The sequence below is a fragment of the Nyctereutes procyonoides genome, unplaced genomic scaffold (assembly GCF_905146905.1).
Source record: "Nyctereutes procyonoides isolate TBG_1078 unplaced genomic scaffold, NYPRO_anot_genome, whole genome shotgun sequence".
In the NCBI taxonomy this organism is placed as follows: domain Eukaryota; kingdom Metazoa; phylum Chordata; class Mammalia; order Carnivora; family Canidae; genus Nyctereutes; species Nyctereutes procyonoides.
Window position 1 is genome coordinate 27,641,653 of NW_026575020.1, and position 23,902 is coordinate 27,665,554.

At 45.8% G+C, this 23,902-nt stretch overlaps 1 protein-coding gene across 1 annotated transcript in view; it reads right to left on the reverse strand.

Moving 5' to 3' along the window:
• PITPNA (phosphatidylinositol transfer protein alpha) overlaps positions 1 to 23,902 on the reverse strand; it is a 42,389-nt gene extending 18,487 nt beyond the window's left edge. Inside the window, exons 1-7 of the mRNA XM_055316402.1 lie at positions 23,643 to 23,902; positions 19,732 to 19,762; positions 13,867 to 14,012; positions 10,079 to 10,170; positions 5,311 to 5,318; positions 4,169 to 4,243; positions 2,691 to 2,774 (exon numbers count right to left, since the gene is read on the reverse strand). Of these exons, the coding sequence (XP_055172377.1) occupies positions 2,691 to 2,774; positions 4,169 to 4,243; positions 5,311 to 5,318; positions 10,079 to 10,170; positions 13,867 to 14,012; positions 19,732 to 19,762; positions 23,643 to 23,662 (456 nt within the window). The 5' untranslated portion in view covers positions 23,663 to 23,902. The remainder of the gene's footprint in view (positions 1 to 2,690; positions 2,775 to 4,168; positions 4,244 to 5,310; positions 5,319 to 10,078; positions 10,171 to 13,866; positions 14,013 to 19,731; positions 19,763 to 23,642) is intronic.

The window sequence follows — 23,902 nt, forward strand, 5'->3', positions numbered from 1 at the left end:
TCTGCCACGGTTTGTTTTCAATTTGACACCTATGAAAGTGTCACCAGACTGTCCAAGCATGCACGTATTTCCACTGTTTAAGACAGAGATTTTCAACCTGGGATAAGCATTCAAATGACTAGGGAAAGCTTTTTCAAAATACAGATTTCTAGGCCACTCCATCTAAAACCCAGCGAGTGAGAATATCTGCAGGTAAGGGCAGCACAGATTTTTTAAACCTCTGTAGGTGATTCTAAAACATGACCCCAGATGACAGCCAGATGAGAACTGGCTGTCAAGCCTGAAATCTTATCCAATCTCTCTCTGGCTTTTTTTTTTTTAATTGACTTGTTTTAATAAAATCATTACTGGAAATGTCCAATGTATAGAACCTATTTTCTTATGCACTACTATCAGCCTTATTTCACTCATTTATAATGCAATCAATGCTGTGGGTGAATTAATCGTAATAAAAGTTTAATATTTGGTTGTTCTTCTGCACTAATATGGGCTTAGGAAAAGCAAACTTACTATATATCTACTTAACAAAAATAGTGAAAAAAACACACCACACTCACCCACTCACCCACACTCATACACACAAGTCATAAAGTATTTCCCAAAGCTAAGATTATTTATGTGTACTTAAAAAATAAACCTTTTATGTCAACTATACTTAAATAAAAACAAATAAATTAATTAAATCTTCCCCACTTCTGCTTCTCTCCACTCACATAAAATAACTAGACTTGACAAAATACTCAGAGTCATACTCTTTGCTAGCATTTTTTTTAAAAATTTTTTTAAAAATTTATTTATGATAGTCACACAGAGAGAGAGAGAGAGAGAGGCAGAGACATAGGCAGAGGGAGAAGCAGGCTCCATGCACCGGGAGCCCGACGTGGGACTCGATCCCGGGTCTCCAGGATGGCGCCCTGGGCCAAAGGCAGGCGCCAAACCGCTGTGCCACCCAGGGATCCCCTTTGCTAGCATTTCTATTTGAGACATATGAGTATGTTCAGTTTGAGAAAATCTACCATGCTCTATATTTATATTCACTTCGCTTTATGCTATACTTCAATAAAAGCTTTTTGAAATATCCACTAACTTTTGAGGGTGGAAATGAAGATATTAGACAAGGAAAGCACAAGATGTTTTTCGTATCTTTTTGGAAATACACAAACCAAAATATCTGAAGCACAAGAGCGAGTGGCTCCAGGAAAGAGGGATCATACCCCTGGGATGTGGAGAGCAAACACTCCCCAGAGAGAGCCAAATTCCTCTGCCCTGATCCCAACAGGTCTCTGTCAAATAGGAAGAGTACTGAATGAGCAGCAACCTAACTTTTCCTTCCCTAAAGAAATCCTTCTTGGCAGCACAGCACTGAGCAGGACAGACCAGGTCCCTGCTCTTTCCAAGTTTACGGTCTAGAGCAGTGGTCCTTTTCTAGGCGTATGCTGCTATACTCTGAGAAGCCACCACTAACTTCTTTTTTTTTTTTTTTAAGATTTTATTTATTTATTCACGAGAGACACAGAGAGAGAGGCAGAGACACAGGCAGAGGGAGAATCAGGCTCCATGCAGAGAGCCCAACGTGGGACTCGATCCCGGGTCTCCAGGATCACACCCCAGGCTGCAGGCGGCACTAAACCGCTGCGCCACCGGGGCTGCCCCCACCACTAACTTCTTGAGGGCGAGGCATCTGTCTTTTCATATATTCGGCTGGAACTCATAGAACACAGTCTTCCGAACATAATAGGCAGGCAATAAATGTTTTTTATTTATTTATTTTTTCTGTATAACTAACTTTATTTCATTTTCTTGTCTGATTGCAATGGCTTGAACTTATCAGAATGGTGTTAAGATTTTTTTTTTTTTATAAATTAATTTTTATTGGTGTTCAATTTACCAACATACAGAATAACACCCAGTGCTCATCCCGTCAAGTGTCCCCCTCCATGTAAATGTTTTTTAATTACTGGGTTGGAAAAATGAATTTGAGAACTAGCTTCAGATCAAGTGTCATTTCAGCTGAGCAAATTATCCTCAGAACCTACGATGTCGGGGCAGCCTGGGTGGCTCAGCAGTTTAGCGCCGCCTTCAGCCCAGGGTGTGATCCTGGAGACTCTGGATCAAGTCCCACGTCAGGCTCCCTACATGGGGCCTGCTTCTCCCTCTGCCTGTGTCTGTGCCTCTCTCTGTGTCTCTCATGAATAAATAAATAAAATCCTTAAAAAAAAAAAAGAAGAACCTAAAATGTCTAGTAGTAATTTCCAGAGCCAAACCAGGCCACTATCTTCCTGGTAGAATCCCCAAGAATTAAGAGAATTCTTAATTCTAATTTAAAAAATAAAACAAGGGATCCCTGGGTGGCGCAGCGGTTTAGCGCCTGCCTTTGGCCCAGGGCGCGATCCTGGAGACCCGGGATCGAATCCCACATCGGGCTCCCGGTGCATGGAGCCTGCTTCTCCCTCTGCCTGTGTCTCTGCCTCTCTCTCTCTCTCTCTCTCTCTGTGTGTGTGACTATCATAAATAAATAAAAATAAAAAAAAATTAAAAAATAAAACAAAAAAAATAAAAAATAAAACAAACAACAGCCAAGAGAGAACTTCCCTTTGAGCCAAGTTGGGTATGGTTCCCTGGTTTCTCTGACACTTAGAGAAGTTATTTCTGCATCTCAAAGGCAGCCCACCCTGCTAAATAGTTCCTACCTTGCTAAGTACTTGGCTTCGATCTGCAATGTCTATATATATGGCTTCCACGTGTTTCCATGCCTCAGGCTCCAGTTTATGCACCTGCAGAAACAAGGAGGACCACTGTGTAGTTTTTGTCAGCTACAAAGCACCTTTTATCCAGAATCAACACCCAGGAACAGTTATTTCCATAGCCATAGATGTGAGATTCCTACCAGTAAAGAATAACAAAGTTATCCAAAGGAATGGGAGAGGCCTGGAGCCTGCTTCTCCCTCTGCCTGTGTCTCTGCCTCTCTCTCTCTCCCTGTATCTCTCATGAATAAGTAAATAAAATATTAAAAACAAAACAAAACAAAGGAATTGGAGGAAGGGTTTTAAGTAAATATACGTGTGAGAACAAATGCTCTGATTTCAGCAGGCCAAAATACTCTGGCCTACTGCACTTAAATTATTTCGTATGTTCTCCTTTGTAAAGATTGGCTACAAATACTTGTGGACATATTGCCTGTTTAGCCATATACTGCTTACTTTAATGTGTTTTTTAAAATTATTTATTTATTGATTTAGAGAGATGGAAAGAGAGTGTGTGCACACTCATGTGAGCTGGGGGGAGAGGCAGAGGGAGAGGGAAAGAGAGAATCTCAAGCAGATTCCGAGCTCAACGCAGAGCCCAATGTGGGGCTCAATCTCATGATACTGAGATCATGACCTAAGCCAAAATCAAGAGGCTGACTGAGCCACCCTTGTGCCCCTACTTTGATGCTTTTAAAAAACTTTCTCTTGCTTACCTTCCAGTCCCATCCTGAGTAATGCCACCACTGCCAGATTCCATGCACATACAAACATCCGTGTAGAGAGATTTTTCTTTTAATACAAATGGTAGCACATATACACACTGTTTTGCATCACGCTTTTTTCACTGAACAGTCTATCTTGAAGATTATTCTCTATTGGTTCTTTTTAACGGCTGCATAATATATCACTGTATGGCTGCACCACAGTTTAACAGTGTCTTACTGATGCGCTCTTACATTGTTTTTCATCTTTGGTTACACAGAGAATACTGCAATCAATCTCTATGTGTATAAATTATTTTACACATGTGAAAGCATAACTTACATGATAAATTCCTAGGTGTGGAACTACTCGGGTCAAAAGGACATGTGCATTTTAGAATTGAGGAGTTATCTATAGATAACTCTATAGGGGCTCTTCAGAGGCTATAATCTTCATGTTTTAAAAATACAGTTCCTCTCTGCCAAGAGTTGCATTTAGACCAATCTTAGCTCTACGAGAAGGCCCCATAAGGAGTCTTTGGAGATCATGTTTTGCAAATTAGAGACAGAGCAATCCCATGCTGGTAGGAAAGGTCCAGATAAAGGCTGTTAGAATGGGACTATAGAAAAGGCTCCACAGAGGAGAAGCGGCTGAACAGAGCCTCAAAACCCTACCCTGCAGCCTCGAAGACCCTGGGCTCTTGGGAAGCACTACTTACATTTTCCTGGGTGCCAAGATCTGGTTTGTGCCAGGTTTCAATTTTAATCAGAAAGTCTTCTTTCATGTATTCATTCTGGAAGAGGGGAAAACACGTTACAGTCACCAGCCTCAAAGTTGGAGAGTAACTATCTCACATTACTGATCGCAGTGATTGAGAGACCCTTGCCTCTGCCTTAAAGTAACAGCTAATTTGACTAGGAGCTCACAGGATTCTAGGGGCACATTATCTTGTTCAATCCTCCTCCCAGCCTACAAGGGCTGTAGTAATATCATCCTCATTCTACAGATGAGGAAAGTGAAGTTCAAAGAGGGGAGGGGACTTGTCCAAGGCCACAGAGATGATGACAGAGCTGGGCCTCAAAACCAGATTTGTCTGACTTAAAAATCCATGTATTTAACCACTTGGCCGTCTTGCCTTATACACAGAGCACTAATGGTTAACATGAGAAGGAATATTCCCACTCAACCAAATGTTCACCAGCACCCCATCCACCAGCCAGCCTTTTGCTGAGGCCTGAAGTTCTCTCCTCATCAACTGAACCCTCAGTGCTTCCTTAGTTCTGTTTAAAAATGGGATGCTACTTGAATGAGGCACATATTAACCTCTGAATTCCACGGCAGAATTTAGGTTGGCAGAAGCCGCCTCCATTTGGCAGCAGGGACAGGCACCTGGATGAGGGTGCTGAAAGGTGGAAAGAAGGGGTGATGACACAGGGGGTGGACACAGAAAAGACACCCTGATGACTTCAAATTTTGCCAAAGGCCAGCATTCCCTGGGGTGCGCAGATGCACACGTGGGAAAGCCACAATCAGGTCAGTTGAGCTAGTTTCATAAATCCTGAGAAGGCATGACATGGGAAGGGCAGGGGAGAGCCTTGGGTCATCTTGCACACATGAGACCCACAGCCCCAACTGCAGGACCTACCCCACATGCCAATGGGGCTTTAGGCCAGAGACTACTTTGCCAATTGCCAGATTTCTCAGTAGGGGCAAAAAGATGAAGCTTCACCAACGCCAGCCTCCTGACAGACAGGAATACCCAGGAACCTCCAGGGCAGTGACATTTTTATTTCTTCTTTTCTTAAAGATCCTTTACAACCCTTCCACCATCCCTCCCCACCCCCCATCAAGAATTCTTACCGTAATAACTGCTCCAAGGCAAGGACGTGGAAAGAAGAGAGAAAAAGATTAATGAAGCTGAGTAACTACCCCTCACCCCCAGGGAGCATGGCAGGAAGGAGTTCTCCCCTCCCTGGGGCTTAGTCCACAGGCGCCCTTCAAGCCCTGCAGGTGCATCTGGTACCTCAAATGTACCAACTTCAAGTTCCCCTCACACAGAAGTCCCAAGAGACCCAATCCGGAATTTCAATACAGTGACACCACTATCTGTCCCCAAGGGACTCTCCAGCTGGGCAAGGAAAGGGGACTGGCTCTGCTGCTCCGAAGCACTGAGACCCACTACTCTGCCCTCAGAGCATCACCTGCTGTCCCACCACCTCCTGTAGCCCAGAGAGGTCACTTCTGGCCAGGCACTGTCCATCTGCCTTCTGCACACTTCCTCTCACTGTAACCAAACCTCGCACCCTCTGCACTCCTGCTCATTGTAACGAGACCCCCTTGGAAAGCACAGTTCAATTATTTATCAGAGAAAATGACTGCAGCTCTAATGTCACTGGGGAACAAACCAGCTCTCCTCCTGACAACAGTCTAGCTCACTCTGTACCCTCTGAGCTTAAGAGTTATCTCAGTTTCTAACAGCCATATTGGACATTTATGGGGCTAACAGTCAAATTCTGTAACTCCAAAACTAAAACTAAGGTTACTGCTGAGATTAAGACGCAGAAAGGATGGGGTGCCTGTGTGGCTCAGTGGTTGAGCATCTGCCTTTGGCTCAGGGTGTGATCCTGGGGGTTCCGGGATCGAGTCCCACATCGGGTTCCCCATAGGGAGTCTGCTTCTCCCTCTACCTGTGTCTCTGCCTCTCTCTGTGTGTGTCTCTCATGAATAAATAAATAAAATCTTAAAAAAAAAAAGATGCAGAAAGGTTTGAATATAAGGGATAAAGTCTGCCTTGTATAGAAACAATCCAAGAGACTACTAGTCATTTCCCTGTATCTGATAAAAGATATTTGCAAGAAAGTACCAGGTTAAGATTATAATTACACAGCCTATTGACGTAATTGCCCTGTTATCAGCTTGGAGAAAATCAGTTAACATAAAAGGAAATGGTGGGTATGATATCTACTGAATGGAAGTCCAAAGAGGCCAGGTTGGCAGAAATTCTCCTGTGCTGTACTGGTGGCCATGGCCTCCGGCTGCCTATGTGGCACATTTAGCAGCCCCATCCGCAGAATAGAGACAGTGGTGTTAGCCAGGCCCAGTCTGATGACAGGAGCCATTAAGGTTCCCCAACTAACCACCTGATTCTGAATCCACATTCTCCAAGCAATCTTCTAAGTCTGGCCTCTGTAGGGACAGAATGTGCTAATCAATCATACAGGAGTCTGATCATTTAAGCAAATGGGCATTTCCACTACATGGTGGCATTCTGAATATACTTTGGTTTCCCAGGTAGAAGAGTTCACAAGGGAAGAACACCCTAATCAGCAAACAGGAACATCTAGTGTCATTAGTAATTCTGTATTTCGATATAACTTACTATATTGGCATTTGGGGTTTTCATACATTAGTCTTTCCTAGACCCTAAGAAAAGGATCCACTCAGTTCTGACAAACTAGGTTTCTGAACCTATGAGGGTGTTGACCCTCCCTGGCCTCTAACAAACCTGGGCAACCAAACAATCTCCCCCAACCAATTAAGACCATTTCCTGGGACGCCTGGTGGTTCAGCAGTAGGGCCTCTGCCTTCGGCGAAGGGCGTGACCCCAGGTCCCTTAAAAAAAAAAAAAAAATTCCTTTTCTTCAAACTGCAACCCTGGGTATATCAGGAAATCCTTTGCAGTTGGGAAATACTGCTCTCCAAATAAGACTAATAAGGTACTTTAAAACCATGGCTCAGTGAGATGCATTCAGGCCAGGGTTAAAGGTTAGAGGTAGACACAGAAGGAGAAACATTTATCTCCCTCTTCCTATTTTCATTCACAGCCAAGCCCCCTCTTATCCTCTCTTCCTGTCCCAACCCATCAGCAGGGGGAAGAAAGAAAAAGAAAGAAAGAAGGTAAGAGGACAGAAAAAGCTGATAGCAGAGTATTACAAATCCGTTTTTGTTCCATTTAGAGTAAGAGCAGAGCCTTCTAAAAGACATGTAGACTTTTACCCTATGCCCCTTTATCCATTTTCACCTCAAACTTTAATCTACTGCAGCCAAGCTAAGGAGTTTGAACTACTGATCTTTCTCCCACCAATCCCCACAGGGGACTGGAAAGTAGCCTTCTGACTTCTACCTCTGAGTTTACTTATTTAAGATTTTATCCATTTATTTCAGAGAGAGAGAGAAAGAGCCCACAAGTTGGGGGGTAGCGGGCAGAGGGAGAAGCAGACTCCCCACTGAGCAGGGAACCTGATGTGGGGCCCAACCCCTGGACCTTGAGATCATGACCTGGGTTGAAGGCAGATCCTTAACCGACTGAGCCACCCAGGCGCTCCTCTATCTCTGAGTTTAAAAGAGTAATGTCTAATAAGGCAGATCTAAGATTCAACGTATTGATTCTATATAATGGAGGGTTCTCACCATGAGGCTGGCGCCCACTGAAAAAAACACCTTCCTTCCCCTACTCCCTGCTTCTCCTCTTCACTGAATATTTAGAAATTATATTTTTCTTCTTTTGGCCAAGGATCAGCACTATGTGTGAATGAATACTTTATATCTAGAAAAATGCCCGTGTCAGCTGTAGTATGACACAGAGGACAGAGGCATCTCTCAGCCGGCACAAGACCTGTTTACAGAACACTGACTCAGTCATGGAAGAGTCCATGCTATCTGTTGGCTTCCGTTATGCCAAGTTGGTTACGGTTCTTATGACACATGCTCTATGGCAACCATCCTGGATATAAAGAAAATTCACCTTTGGCCTTAGACCAGACACACCCAGGCACAGTGCACACTGTCTTTAAAGAAAGTGTGTGCTTATCTCCTTTCCAAGAACTTAACAACTTCCTGCTCAATGTTTAAGGAGCAGAGATGTTTGCATTTTCAGCTACATCACTGAAACTGTAAGTGCTACATATATCCCAGGTTCCACCCATGATTGTACAACTCCTGATCCAAGGTTCTTGAACCTCTGTAGGGCCACTGAGGATTGAAGAGAACAATCATTGTGCTCTAGACTTTAGTCATTCCCAAAGTCCACAGGATAAGGACTACATAGGTGGAGCATACTCACCAGACACAATTTAGGGAGTCCAACAAATATGTAACAGTACACGTAAGTAGAGGCTGGCAGGAGAGCCTCAGAGCCAGACTGCCTATGCCAACAAATGTCAGCTGGCTAGAGGAAAGGCCATTCGTGTCAAGTTCCAGGAGAATGCTAAGGACTGCCCCCCCCCCAACCCCACCCCATCATGGACATGGATCAGTACTAGCCCTCAAGATCTAGGAATCCTAAAAAGCTAAGAGTCCAAACTACTCAAAGGGAATCCCAAAATGTCTAGAATGGAAAGTTCTCTTCCTTTAGTCTTTCCTTTCCAGAAAACCCAGATAAGGGACTAGCCAAGATTATTGGGACAATAATTTCACCCCTACTCCCACCTTAAACTATAGAACATGCTGATTTTGTGTAAGCCATCAGTTCAGGGCCCTTAGTAGTGACCTCCCCACTCTTCATCTCCTACACCTCTCAAATGTGACATGCATATTCTATGTGTTATATATTTAGGGGATAACTGCTTCTGAATCTTTTGTCATAAAAAATTAGGTTTACTTTAACTTTTCCTCAACAAATCAGGATTTCGTTGCTACATTTTCTTGGTGTCTAGGCCTGGCCCTCCCCCCAGGGCAAGAAAGTCACCCTTAGAGGTCCTTTCCTATGACTGCCTCTCTCAAGAGCTCCTTGGCCGCAAAGCTGCTTTCCAAGCAAAACCCAAATATATTACATGAAACTGGAAATTTCAGGATCTAACAATAAGTGAGTGGCTTATTTTTTTAAAAGATTATTTATTTATTTATTCATGAGAGACACAGAAAGAGAGGCAGAGACAAAGGCAGAGGGAGAAGAAGCAGGCTCCATGCAAGGAGCCCAATGTGGGACTCGATCCCGGGAATCCAGGATCAGGCCCCAAGCCAAAGGCAGACACTCAACCGCTGAGCCACCCAGGTGTCCCAAGTGAGTGGTTTAGTAAGATCATAGTACCCTGATAGAATGGAATACTATGCAGATATTACAGATCTAAAAAAACAGTAGACTACATAATGACACGGAAAAAATTCTAAATAAAAAATAAATCTTTTTTTTTATAAAAAATAAATCTAATAATTAGTATGATTTAATTTAAAATCTGTCTTAAAAATGTGTCTGGAAATACACATATAAGGATTATAAAAAGACACTAAAATGTCAACAGTGACTATCTAGAAATGGAAGGATCCTGGGTGATTATTTTCTTCTGTTTGTATGTAGTTTCCACAATTTAAACAGAGAGAACACTACTTCTGTAATCGGTAAAAGCAATCATATTTATTATACCATTCCAAGAGAGGCTAGTTCTGTACCATCGCAGGCTGTGACAACTACAGGTGGTTCCCACTCAGCTGGCTGCCAAATTGAACTAGACAACACACACACTCACCACCAGCCTGAGGGGGTTCCCCAAGTTCATCCTTTCATTGGCTTAATCTGGAAAATGAAGGTGGCACCCAGCCCTAATTCACTGCCCCCTTTGGGGCCTACTTGACCATACCCTCTGTCTACCTTGGGGCCCAAACTCCAGCTTCTGGCCAGGTCTGCACTTACCAGTTCTGCAATAAGGGTAGGCATTCCATGCTTTTTCATGTATATTCAGGGCTCCCTCTGGGGCTAGCATTCGAACAAACGTGGGCACTTTGCTGTGGTAAGAAAAAGGGGTTATGAAGAGGAATGGAGAAGAGAGAAGACAATGGACTTTTACATCACATTCTTCGGGCCACAGCTCCAGCTGCTTCAGTGGCACTGGCAAGCAAGTTTCCACGAGATAAGCAGGTTACCCTTCTGTGTGAGAAGCTACCAGCTGAAGCCTGACACCCAAGTTCATCAGGCTACTAACATCCACCCAAAACTCATCCCAGTACCTCACCACCCATCAGAACAGGAGAACAGGTGGGACCTTTGGCTACCTGCCATGGCTTATCGGTTCTTACATTATCATGACCCATTTTTTCTGAGCTCACCAGGCCCGGGATGAGATACTACATACTGCAAGGATGGCATACCTTCAAGAGTGGACCAGTCTAGGTTTACAGGCCACATTGTCTGGCTGACGGACTTGGAATATGAAATCCAAGATTATCTGATCTGCCATTATCAGTTCTGGGAGGCCAGGAGGGCTTCAGGGCCATCTGTCTCCCAGGACAAAATATTTCTTCTAATCAATTCTTTTTATCTCAGGTTACAGAACAGCATATACAGTATGAACCTGTTTTTTTTTAAGGAGCAAATATTCCTCTTCCCTAGTTTTTAACTGGTAATCTATGCAGTCTTTAGTAGGCTCCAACAATCTCCTCAACTTTAGTGCCTGAGGCCTTAACACAAAAGAGCAAAGCCCGGCACTCAGAGCAACCTTTTGAGATTCATTCACTCACTGCCACACTCATTCAAGTAAGTCTCCTGTGTGCCAGGCACCAGGATACTTACAGAAATCACAAAGACATGGCTCCTGACTTCATGGAGCTTACATTCTAGTGGGAAGTCCATCTAACCAGGCAGAGGACAGCACTGTTAAGTGTGTGCCACAGTGGGTGAGCACAGGGCTCTGGGGGACAGAACACTGGAACAACATGGTGTGGGAGGCTCCTCAGGGAAAGTAAGAACTAAAAGAATACACAGAGTAGAACATGAGTAGACCTGAGCTAGATAAAAGGATGGGAATGGGGTGGGAAAAGCTGGGAGAAAGAGAGAGAAGTTTGGAGTAGCTGATGTAAGGTATGAGGCAGGGAATATAAAAGAACATGCAGAGGCTGGGTCATAAAAGATCTTGTAAGTTATGTCAAGAAGGAGTATGGATTTTATCCTATGGGCAAAGGAAAGCCATCCAGATCTATTTAAGCCACCAACATATCTACCTTTGGACAGAACACTCAAAGTTGTGCAGAGAAATGGAAAGCAGGGCGAGCAGTTAGAAGCCACTTTAGTAATCCAAGAGATGATGGAAGGAAATGGAAATGCTGGAGATACTAAGGAAATGGAGTCAAAAGGACTTGAGCTGATACAAGGGATGAGGAAGAGGGTGGTGGGGAACCCATGGTTCTGACTGGGGCAATAGATGGCTGACAGGAAGGTTCTGATTCTAACGAGGAGAGGTGATCAGGGCATTCAGCACTGCTGGTTTTGATTTGGTTTTTGCAGTTGAGTGCTTTGGAATTAAATAACGAGTGGTAGTGGCAGCTCAAAGTTTACCCCTCTTTTAAAGAAGAGGGTAAGACAAGTCCCACCTTCATGTGTACAGACCTCCTGACACTCTAGATGGACCAACTGAGTCATAAGTCTTCTACCAACCTGTTTGCAAAGTCCTCCTGTGCACAAAAAACACAAATGCATTATGAGAAAGGCATATCCTGAGCCTTATGCTAATCAATTGCTAATGGCTCAGTAAGGATTGGCTGGTAGTCAACTCAGAGTAGGGATGGAGGAGGATGAAGAGGAGACATGGAGGAAAAAAGAGAACAATGGCAAGGAAACAGGATCACGGTGAAATTTCCCCCACTTCACAGTGTTGCTCTCCTCCTGGTTCCAGCACTCACAAAATCTGTGGCTCCTCTGAGCTAGCACTTTTACATCTCCACAGCATCAGACTACACTAAATCAGAGATTTTACCACATGAAAATGAGTGAAAATAATTTTCAGTTCAGTGACTATAAATTAAAATTCTGGGGGTACTTGGGTGGCTCAGTGGGTTAAGCATCTGCCTATGGCTCAGGTCATGATCCCAGGGTCCTGGGATCGAGTCCCATGTCAGGCTCCCTGCTCAGTGGGGAGTCTGCTTCTCCCTCTCCCTCTGCTATTCCCCCTGCTTGTGCTCTCTGTCAAATAAATGAATAAAATCTTTAAAATAAAATAACATAAAATTCTGGTTTATGTTGCACAGCAATGTGAATGTATTTATTACCACTGAACTTTTAAAAAAATGCTAAAAAAAATGCTGAAAGAAAGAAAGAAAGAGAGGGAGGGAGGGAGGGAGGGAGGGAGGGAGGAGGAGCCACCTAGGTGGCACAGATAGTTAAGTGTCCAATTCTTGGTTTCGGCTCAGGTTGTGATCTCAGGGTCATGGCATCAAGCCCTTTGGGGGGCTCTTCACTTGGCTCAGAGTCTGCTTAGGATTCTCCCTCCCGGGATCCCTGGGTGGCGTAGCGGTTTAGCGCCTGCCTTTGACCCAGGGTGTGATCCTGGAGTCCTGGGATCAAGTCCCACATCAGGCTCCCTGCATGGAGCCTGCTTCTCCCTCTGCCTGTATCTCTGCCTCTCTCTCTCTGTGTGTGTCTCTCATGAATAAATAAAAATAAATAAATAAATAAAAAATTAAAAAAAAAGGATTCTCCCTCCCTCCGCTCCTCCCCTTGCTCTCTCTCTCTCAAATAAATAAATCTTTTAAAAAATAGTAAAAATGGTGATTTTTGTGTTATGTACACTTTAGCACTGTTAAAAATATATACTTCAGGTTTACTCTTTCCAATACTGGATAGTTTCTAAGACTAGCTTGGTTCAACTTCCATTCAAGCTGCTGTATGTTTACTATGGCTTTCGATGTCCTTTACGTCAGCTTATAATTTCCTGAAATATTACTGTTTTAATTAGAGATTCAGCAAATTTGTATGGTTTGCTATGGATTTTGTATATAAATCAGACTCACTTTTAAATATTTATGCCTTTGATCCACATAAAGGTGCCAAAATTTCTCTGGTAACTGATTTCACAGTATCAGAATTTAAAATACTCCCTGCCCCACAATTTCACTTTTAGGAGCACTTACTATAAATTTATACACATAAGTACAGCAAAAGATTTGTGCAGGAGGAATGTTATATGAGTACTGTATGTAAACATCTGGAAATTACTATAAATATCTACCAAGGGAGGACTGGTGAAATGGGCTATAGCACATCTGTATAACATATTCTAAAAGAATAGGAGAGAATATGCTGACACTGAATGACAGCTATGGTATTACAGGTAACAAAGGAGCAAAGTCAAGAATCATATGTATAGTTTGATCACATGTATGTAAGAGAATAATAAATGAAATGGAACACCCATTTACACACACACACACACACACACACACACCCCTATATTCATAGACAACTAAGAAAGTAAATACTAAGAAACCAAATGCTACCACCTCTGAGGAGTAAGAGCCTGGTTGAGGCAAGTATTTTCTTAAAAAAAAAAAAAAAAAAAAACTTAAATGAGCAAAGAAGTGCCACTTACACCCACTCTTACAGGTGAAGCAACCTAAGAAACCAGCTAATAACCCAGAAACACCCCCAATTATCCATAATCTCCACTTCAATACCTGGCTGCCTTTTGGCTATGCTGCTCAGCCACATACCTCTGTAAGTGGTAGATCTTGTGTGTGTATTGGCCTTTCTCACCATCCTTCTCATAGGGCTCATTCACCAGGACCTCCACGCCTTCACCGCCGCCCGTTTCATTTTTGCTGGCCTCAGCCACAGAATACAGCTGCCCTACTTGATACTAAAGGAACAATGAAACAGGAGTTATTGTCAATGCAGAATCTTCTCAACAGGTGCACATGGTCTAGTTGCCAGTAACCATCCAGTTAGATCACTCTGGGATTCCTCTGCATCCAAAACCTCATTCTGCAGTTCCACATGGGACCTTGCCCGAATCCTACAGCAACTATGAACACTGCTCCATGGCCTCTCTTTAGTTGTCAGATGTGTTTAATTTAATCCTTCCCATTTTTATATCCTCCATCAAGGCTTAAGGAGGCAGGTGAATATGCTTAACCTCACATCACCATCCAGAAAACACATTATAGAGTCCAAGGTAGCTTTTTCCCTGAACCTGCCTCTGGTATTAAGACCCTAAAACAAGATCTTGGTTGGCTGCTAGAAGTCTCTTTATCCCATTCATTTAAACAGATCCTAACACATGACTTCTTGTCAAAGAAAGTTGCCCAGTGCTCTGTGAAATCCACAATCTCGGGCAGCCCCGGTGGCACAGCGGTTTACCGCCGCCTGCAGCCTGGGGTATGATCCTGGAGACCCAGGATCAAGTCCCACGTTGGGCTCCCTGCATGGGGCCTGTTCTCCCTCTGCCTCTCTCCCCTCCCCCCCACCCCATGTGTCTCTATGAATAAATAAATAAAATCTTTAAAAAAAAAAGAAATCCACAACCTCTTCTTTTATTTTATTTTATTTTTTATTTATGATAGTCACACACAGAGAGAGAGAGATGCAGAGACACAGGCAGAGGGAGAAGCAGGCTCCATGCACGGGGAGCCCGACGTGGGATTCGATCCCAGGTTTCCAGGATCGCGCCCTGGGCCAAAGGCAGGTGCCAAACCGCTGCGCCACCCAGGGATCCCCCACAACCTCTTCTGAAACTGGCTCATCTACTTGTTTTTTCTCCAGTGTTGGGCAGCTCATCACCCTGCCAGCAACTCAGAGAACAGTCTTGCAGGCAACCAAACCTGATGCTTTCCAGATTCCCGGTACGGCTGAAGCAAGTGCCCTGCTTCCTATATTGGATAACAAAGATTCCCACCCCACAGTATGTACTAATCCCAATTTGACAAGTATACTCTCTGTGTTGCCATCTTACTAGATGGCAAGAACCTAGTTTTCCTTTATTTGGGTCATAGGCCACCCTGTCAAGTCACTAGTCAAGATTACTGGCCTCCTCTAACTCCCTCAGGCCAACTCAGTGTTGGGACCAATGACCGGGCACTGCCCAGGCCTGGCCCTTCTGCTCCCTCCTCTTTGAGGGAAGCTGTTCAGAGGGAAAAATAAGACAAAAAGAACGGACAGCAACAATTAATGCAGGAAATTACATGTAAGGCAAAGGATGCATTCTCCCTATCACCACCAATACCACCAGGCATGACAGCTTAGGAGTACGAGGGAAAAAAGGTATTTAATTGTACTGCGGGTGTCAAGGTTTTCCTCACTGGCTACATCCCCTCCCCAAACGCCCCAGTACTCCCAGGAGTGACAGACAAGGGTTTTCCACCCGTTGAGATTAAAATAGAGAGGCTGCCTCTCTGGGCAGCTGCCACTTAAACCACTGTCGGCAACAGCAAGGAGCAGAGGCAGTTTCCAGAGCTGCTTCATCTTGGAAGCCTGCTTTTCTAGGCAGCTTCATAAGCACTGCAGGGAAATTTCTGGGTGAAGTCTGGAAGGGGAAACAGCACACCAGCACAATTCACTGTTCACCATGAAATAGAAAGAGCCCTAACTTCCAAAGTAAAAACCCAGTACAAAATGCCAAGGAAAGGCCCAGGAAAGTGATCAAGGCTCAGTTAATCCCATAAAGAGGAACATCTGGGTGAGAGCCAGTCACCTTGACCTTACTAATCCTGAGCAACATCAGTGCTGCCTCAATGCCCCCAGGGAGCACCAAGCTGTCTGGGTGCCTTTCCAAGTTCACCCCCTGGCTGAGGCAAAATGAAAACCTCTATCAAGTGGGTCAGAGTTTGGCTAAGCCAGGGGGTCCTAAGAAGGAGCACTAATTCTGTTTTAGAGAAAAGTCATAAGAACGTCTAACCCCTAACTCAGCAATCCTAAAGGGCAGCAGGCTAAAGAAAGGGCCTGGTGGAGGGGACTGGGTTGTCTGTAAACTGGTGGTTCTGCTGAGGGGGGGTGGGGGGCAGGCAGAGACTAATCCCTTCATTTGGTTCCTCATCAGATGCAGGAATCAGAGGGCAGGCTCTAAGAGGATCATTCTGTTGGGCTGGCATCTTCCCCCTTAATCTCTCTTGATATTCTGATCCTTTAATCCCAATGAGACAAGTGAAGGCAGTTTTGTTAATCCAAAGGGGTTAAGTAAGACTGGCCGCCATAAGCTACAAGTGAGGGACACTTTATTTATTTATTTATTTATTTATTTATTTATTTATTTATTTTATTTGTTTATTTGTTTATTTGTTTATTTTTATTTTTTTTTTGAGGGACATTTTTTATGTCAAAGGGTTCCCTGTGGCATAGCGGCTCCATACACTGGGAAAGCAGAAAGCAGCCACATTGAGATAAGGGTGGGAGGTCAGACCATTAAATCAGATGAAGAGACCCAAGAAGACTGGGATTCCAGCCTCCTCAGGCCTTGGTCAATGGTGCCTGCCCTTGTCCCAAAGAACTAAGACACTCAGCTAAGAAAAACAGAGACTATCACTTTGGCAACCTGGGAGAGGGAGCTCAGGAAGATGTAGCAGGTGGGCACAAGACACTGACATGAAACATCACTGTGACGAACTGGCACAGCTGTGGGTCTCACTATATGACCCTGTCATCCCAGGTACCACAGGGGGATGGTAGCACAAATCTGTGGAAATGGGAAGTAAACCAGCTCTGCCCACAGGGAAAGAGTGGGCCTATCTAAGCCAGGAACCACTGGTGCACACACCCTTCAAACAGCCAGGGCTTTCTTGCTCTGCAACAGAATGCCTAGGAAACCCTGGTCCATATTAGGCCAAAGGCTCTGGCCAGAGAGAAGCTAATTCCACCCCAAAATATTGATTCAGATCATCAAGATGGCTATAAAGCCATGGCCTTCTCTTTTCTCTTTCTTCTTTTTCTTTTTCTTTTCTTTTTTTTTTTTTCTTTCTTCTTTTTCCTAACCTACATTAAAAAGACCTGAGGAGGGGTACCTGGTTGGCTCAGTGGGAGGAGCAGGAGACCCTTGATCTCAAGGTCATGAGTTCGAGCCCAAGCCCCACATTAGGTGCAGAGATTACATTAATTAATTAATTAATTAATTAATTAATTAATTAATTAATGTAAAGCAAGCAAGCCCAGAGGGCCTCAACTCAAGGTCTTCAATTAGGAAGTGACTACAACAGTCACATGATGCTGGGCTGTTCCCAGGGGAACCAGGAGTCAGGTTGGGGCTATTGATAAAGACTGAAAAGGCTGATCATTACTCATTTCTTTTTTTTTTTTTTTTAATTTTTTAAAATTTATTTATTTATGATAGTCATCAGAGAGAGACAGAGAGAGGCAGAGAAACAGGCAGAGGGAGAAGCAGGCTCCATGCACCGGGAGCCCGATGTGGGATTCGATCCCGGGTCTCCAGGATCGTGCCCTGGGCCAAAGGCAGGCGCCAAACCGCTGCGCCACCCAGGGATCCCCATTACTCATTTCTTTTTTGGCTTCTCCATTCGAGATGTTCTAATCTTCTGGAACTAAGGTTCAAGTCATCAAAAAAAGCAGCTCCAGGGTGCCTGGCTGGCTTAGTTAGTGGAGTGTGCAACTCTCAATCTAGGTTTTTAAGTTCAAGCCTCACATTGGGCATAAAGATTACTTCAAAATAAAAAATCTTAGAAAAGCAGCTCCTGCTTCACCCTGCCCAGGCCATGCACTTGCTTTCTCAGTAGTGGTTTCTAGCTGAGAGCAGGTTGACCATTCCCAGGTGGAGAGATGAATAATACCAAGCGTTTACTTGGCAAGCTTCCACTTAGACTTTAGGCTCTTTACTCTGCTCCATCACTTCCCTCAATACTACAAAAAACTTGCCAATTGCAGGTGCTCTCCATTTTTGGCCCCATCATAAGTAGCCAATACAGGCTTAGTGCAGAGTAGCCAATATAGCTCCCAAACAGTGCTGGCTCTTCTGGATTGGCCATGCTTCTCAGAAACATTTCCACCCTGGTTCCATCGAGATACTTCCTATGAAAAGATCCACTCCATCGCAAAATGCCACATTGAGGTACCCCTGAGTTTTGGGAGACATCTTCCTGCCTGGCAGGTAGGATCATCCCGTACAGCAGAGAGAGAATTACTGGACCTCGAAGTGCTGAGTTTCAGGGCAAGGGACATGCTGGGCTTTCTTGCTTGGCCTCCTGATTTGGAAAATCACTACTTCTATTTTTCACAAAGAGAGCAAGGCCCCCCAAAAAGGTGGGTTAATAGGACCCCTAGGCCAATACCTGTCAGCCTAAGCATATAGTTCCCAGAGCCCAGGGACATGTCAGGTGCCTCCAAGACAGCAACATCTATGTTCCCAAAACTCCCAGAGCATATTTGAGGCCAACCTCTGGCTCCTTCCCCCAGATTGCCACAGCTCTTATCAGAGTGTAGCCCATCACTGGAGACAATCCTCTAGGGGGTTAATGCCAACCCACCCCTTTTGGGGTCAAGAAGGTGGGATATTTGTGTCATCTAAAGCATGCTGCATGGGACACCTGGGTGGCTTGGCAGTTGAGTGTCTGCCTTTGGCTCAGGGCATGATCCCAGAGTTCCGGGATCGAGTCCCACATCGGGATCCCTGCATGGAGTCTGCTTCTCCTTCTGCCTCTCTCTCTCTCTGTCTCTCATGAATAAATAAATAAAATCTTTATAAAAAAAAAAAAGCATGCTGCAGGCTCTGTTGGCCTGATTTCATTTTTCAAAGGTCCATTTCATATTTGGATCAGAGTGTAAGTTATCACAGCAGCTTCATGCTGACACCACAGGAAAGACTGAAGGCACCACACTGGCTGACATACTTCACCCAAACTGGAGCCTGGCTAGAAGCTGGGGGGATGGGGATGGGGGGGTGGGATGTGCAAAGAACAGACTATGCCAGGAGAGGAGAGTGGAGGAAATTCAAAGTGGTGGGACGAGGGAGGCTCTATGACAGTTTTCTGCTGTCCAAGAGACTATTCTGAGTCAGCGTGGCCTATGAACCTTCTTGTGGCAAATCCTGCCAGGTCCCCATAAACAGGAACATTGGGCCTAAAACCATAAAAGGACAGAGGGCAAGCCAAGCCCATTTGTTATTCCCGGCCCTCTGTAAAAAGGATTCTGGCCTTGGTCTTCCCAGCAGCAGTCACCTAGAGTGTAGACAGGGAGGGCCTCGGAGATTTCCTGCCCTACTGGTTTGTTGCACAACCAGAGAGAGCCATGCACATTTCCCAGTCGAGTCATGGAGGTCGCAGAAATCCCCTCACACATTCAATCCTAAAAAAATTGTCCCCAAACAGGCACAGTCCTAGCAGGTAAAACGGACTCATTTGATCTCTATTCAAAGTTACCTAGCAGGCCAACTAAGGGAGGTTGCACAGATATAAAAAATAAAGGTCTTCCTTCAACAGAAAGTGGCACCAGGGAAATTTTCATTGAGTACTAATGATCTCTAAGTTAGAACAGCTATGAAAACCACATGAAGAGTATGGGTTACTTGGAGCCCAACACAGCTAATGGTCACAAGCAATTATACACAACTATGAATTAAAAAGAAAAAAAAAAGAACTTACCTCATCTACAGACACAGGCAGGATGACTCGACTATAAGAGAGAGAAAACAGTATCAACTTCAGACTCTGAAGTCCACCCAGGGCTCTTACAGCATTGTCTTAGAACAGTATTAAATGTTTGGTTGCACATGACATATACTCACTGTCAAAAACCCAGTAGAGAATGGCCCCCTGAGTGCTCTGAGGCAGGATCATCTGTGCCCTTCAGGTCCCACTGAGAACCCTGTGATGCAGTGCAAACTTGTCCCTCTACCAGCTACTTCCCAGGCCTCTGACTCACATTTGGAGCTCTTCTTTTCTCCCTCTCCTCCCTCAATATCTTTCCCAGCAAAACGAGGACCCATCCCTACAAATTCCTGAAGCCAAGATGAGGAGTCAGACCTGAAGAATCAGGTACTGGGGATTTCATCTCTGTGGGCCCAATCTCCTAACAATAGCCCTCAAGGTGGAAGGCTAGAAAGAGGCCAAGCTCCTTCAAAGCTTAATCACCCTAAGAGCACAAACCAACCACCTCTGCTCTGGGGCAAGACAATGCAATATAAACTACTGTCACAAAGGCACCAAGAGCGGACACTCGACTCGTGTCCTGACCTGCAGAAGCTGTCCAAAGGCACCCCAATGGACTCCTTCGTTTTCAACGAACACCAATTGTTGGAGGTACCACCAGTAACCTAACAGAAAAGCCATGGCCAGCAAGGTCCCACACCAGTCGGAGTTCCACAGAGATACGAGGGCTAGTGGCAGAGCAACCGCCAAGCCCCAGTTCAAAGCTCTAAGGTCAGAGAGTTGAGACAAAAACACTTGGTTTTATTCATACAAATCAAGCCAGATCCCAAGCTTAAATTCTCAGTGCCCAGACTTTAGCTGGAACCCACCGGAGCCTTCTGCACCTTGCACGCTTGGTGAAGCATGAGCTGCTATGTTCTTCTTGCTATGCAGTGGCTCCGACGACTGAGACCTGTGTTCCAGGCTGGTAAATAGTCTGCTCACTATTTTCTAAATCTACAAAGGTCCCCCAGGTAACAAGAAGCACACAGGGGTCTGAGAAAAACACCATAGTAAAGGCAAGGCACAGAACAGAAAAGTAGCAGGAAAAGCAAAATGGGCTTCCAGTCCTTACTGTTTGCTAACCTCCTCCTCCAGAATGAGTCAAATAACACAAATCCTGCAGGTTATTGGATGCTGCCACAAATGCCCTCCTCCCATCAGAGAAAGCCGACAGTGCAGAAAAATACTTTCAACTTGGAGGCCACAATTTCTGCACCTTCAGACAAAACTTCCTAGAAAACAATACGCCTTTTATCTTCAAGAACAGCAGGAAGAATCACATCCAAGAATCTGGAGACATCAAATCAAGGAGAATCCTGTTAGAGGAAGTATCATAAAAACCAACAGGGAAAACTTCAGGCTCTTGGTGGGTACCATGTCTCCCCCAAAAGGAGACCAGCATCAGCCAGTTCCTGACAGGATGCTCTGACGCTGCTTACATGAGGGCTGCACGCCCAGATGTTTCTCCCTGGCTCCTCAGGAGCAAAACCACTTCAGCAGCAAGAGAGTGCAATTCCAAAGGCTAGGGCCACAGGGGCAGTGCTGGGCTGAGACTGGAGCTGTGTTCACTTCAGTGTGACCTTCACTTCTACCCTTCCCAGAGCCGCAGCACTGCAGCCACAACCAAGTGTCTCGGATGCCCCCCTCCTCGCCCCCTGCCCAAAATGCACACACTCGCCCAGGCTCATGCAGGGCACAAGTTGGGCAGGAAGGAAGCGTGGATGCCAAGCAGGCTCTGCATCCCCAGCACCCTGGGCCTTCCCCTAGCAGGCTTCAAGGGTAGAAAAACAAAGAATGGGAAGGAAGGACCTTTCTTAGGAACTCACTCAGATCTCCTCTGAAGGTCCCTTCCCTGCCTGACCTTCTTCACAAAACTACAGGTTTCTACAGACTCTAGGATTCATTTGGGAACAGAAAAAATAAATAAATAAAAATCAGGAGAATGGGAAAAGCCTATTATCTAGATAGTCAAGATTAAAATCCAAGCGCTAGGTGGCTCAGTCAGTGGAGCATCCAACTCTTGATATAGGCTCAGGTCATGATATTGGGGTCCTGAGACTGAGTCCCGCATCAGGCTCTGTGCTCAGCGTGGAGTCTGCTTGAGATTCTCTCTCTCCCTCTCCCCAAACCCTGCTTGCTTGCTCTCTCTCAAATACATAAACTCTTTTAAAAAATAAATAAATAAATAAATAAATAAAAAATAAAATCCAAAGTGTACCACAACTTCCTCCTGTTGGTAATCCAAGGTTCTTCTTCCTCACCATACAAAGCTCTGAGCTCTGGAACAACATCATCCTGGATGTCAAGAACCAGAAATGGAGGGGCTTCAAAGTAATGCTGGTCTCCTCTCCCTTTGTTATCCAAAGTTCCACACTATGTCCTAAATACCTCCAAGGAGCAAGCCAGATGGAATGGGGCAAAGTGCCTTCAATGACAAAATGGAAACAGCCCTCTGTACACCTGCCTGGCTACCAACAGAGTTCTACGAGTTGCTCTCTACTGGGACATCTCCCACTTCTGGACTTCTGGGCTTTTGATCCAATGCTGCTCACCTGCCTTCCCCCTCAAGGGAAGCAGTTTCACTGTAAATTCTGCACATACACATTCAGTCTCTCCTCTTTGGGGGAAAAAAGGTCTTGAAATGTTTACTTGGAACCATGCCCCTGAGAAGGCGGCAAGGCCGGGGGGCGATCAGTCATCTAGTGTTTGAAAGATTTGGCAATCTAAACATCCCAACCTGTCATCCAACCCCCTGGATTTCAGGAGCAAGCCTATTTCCTTGCAACACCTACCACAAGTCACTAATTTCCCACCTCAGTCAGTACTCAAGAACTCCCTCATCCCTCACTGTCTTTCCTCAGTTAATGGCTTTATGGGAATCTCCTCAATTCCTCAAAGCAATTTCTCCTTCTCTCTGCATCAAGACTGACAATACCCCAGAGAGAAGCTGCCCCTGCTCCCCCAAGCCCCACTCCAGTATGTATGCTTATTATATATAATCACGAACATATTGCCTTTCCAAACTGCCCTCTACCCTGGTCACATCCCAGCCTTGTCCATCATTATAACTCCCACAAATCGGTTCCTACCCAGTATTTTCTGGACTCCTCACCCAAGTGTCCCCAAGTCCCAAGCAAACACCCTAAGCTTCTTTCCAAGTACCTCCTCCTCCTCACCTACCATTTGGGCACCATGTCATGCCACTGGTCCCGGTCCCCTGTGCTATCTTTCTGGACCCTTCCTCTGTCACCCAAGCCTGGCCCTAACTCCCTGCTGCTTTTCCTGTGTGCACGTATTGAGATCCTTCCCCTCATGCCTGAGGTAGCGGCTCCTCATACTCCAGGTTCTCCTCGCACTCCTCCCCATCACCTCAGCTCCATTCCTGAAGCTAACTAACTGTTCTTGGTTCCCGCAGCCTACTCCTCCTCCTCCCGCCAGTGCCCTCTGCCACTCCTGCAGTTCTGGCAGGCCCCTTCATCAGCCCCGCTGCAGGGCCGCCCCGCATCTCCATCCCCTCAGCCCCTCCTCATGCTCTGCTGGCTCTCACTGTCCCCTTGACCCCATCTCAGGCCCTTTCCAGCCCTCACTGTCCCCTTGGCCTCTCCTCTCAGGCCTTTTCGGCCCTCACCGTCCCTCAGGCCCGACCTCAGGAGCTGTCCGTATCTCTCTATCCCCGCTGGCCCCACCTCAGGCCCTGTCCGGCCCTCACGGTCCCCTCAGCCCCTACTGGGCCATCCATGGCTCTCCATCCCCTCGGGCTCCGGCCGGCCGCTGCATCCCCTCCGCCAGGCCATCAGGCTCCCTGGTCGTCATCCCCGACTCTCCCTTCCTCCTCGCTTCCGCACGGCCCGCCGGACACTCACTACTCCTTGAGCAGCACCATGTCGCTCCGCAGCTCGGCGGCTGCCCACTGCCCGCCCGGCCTCCCGCCCGCTTCCCGGCGGCCGCTGTCCCCGTGGCCCGGCCCGGCCCGGCTGCCTGTGCGCCTTCGTCGTGGTCTGCTCCGTCCCCACCGCTCTCGCTGCGGTCGCCGCGCCGGCTCCTGCCGCCCCGGCCTCGCCGCCTCCCGCGCCGAAGCCGACGCCGCCCGGAGCTCCGGTTCCGCAGCGCCGCGCGGGGGCGG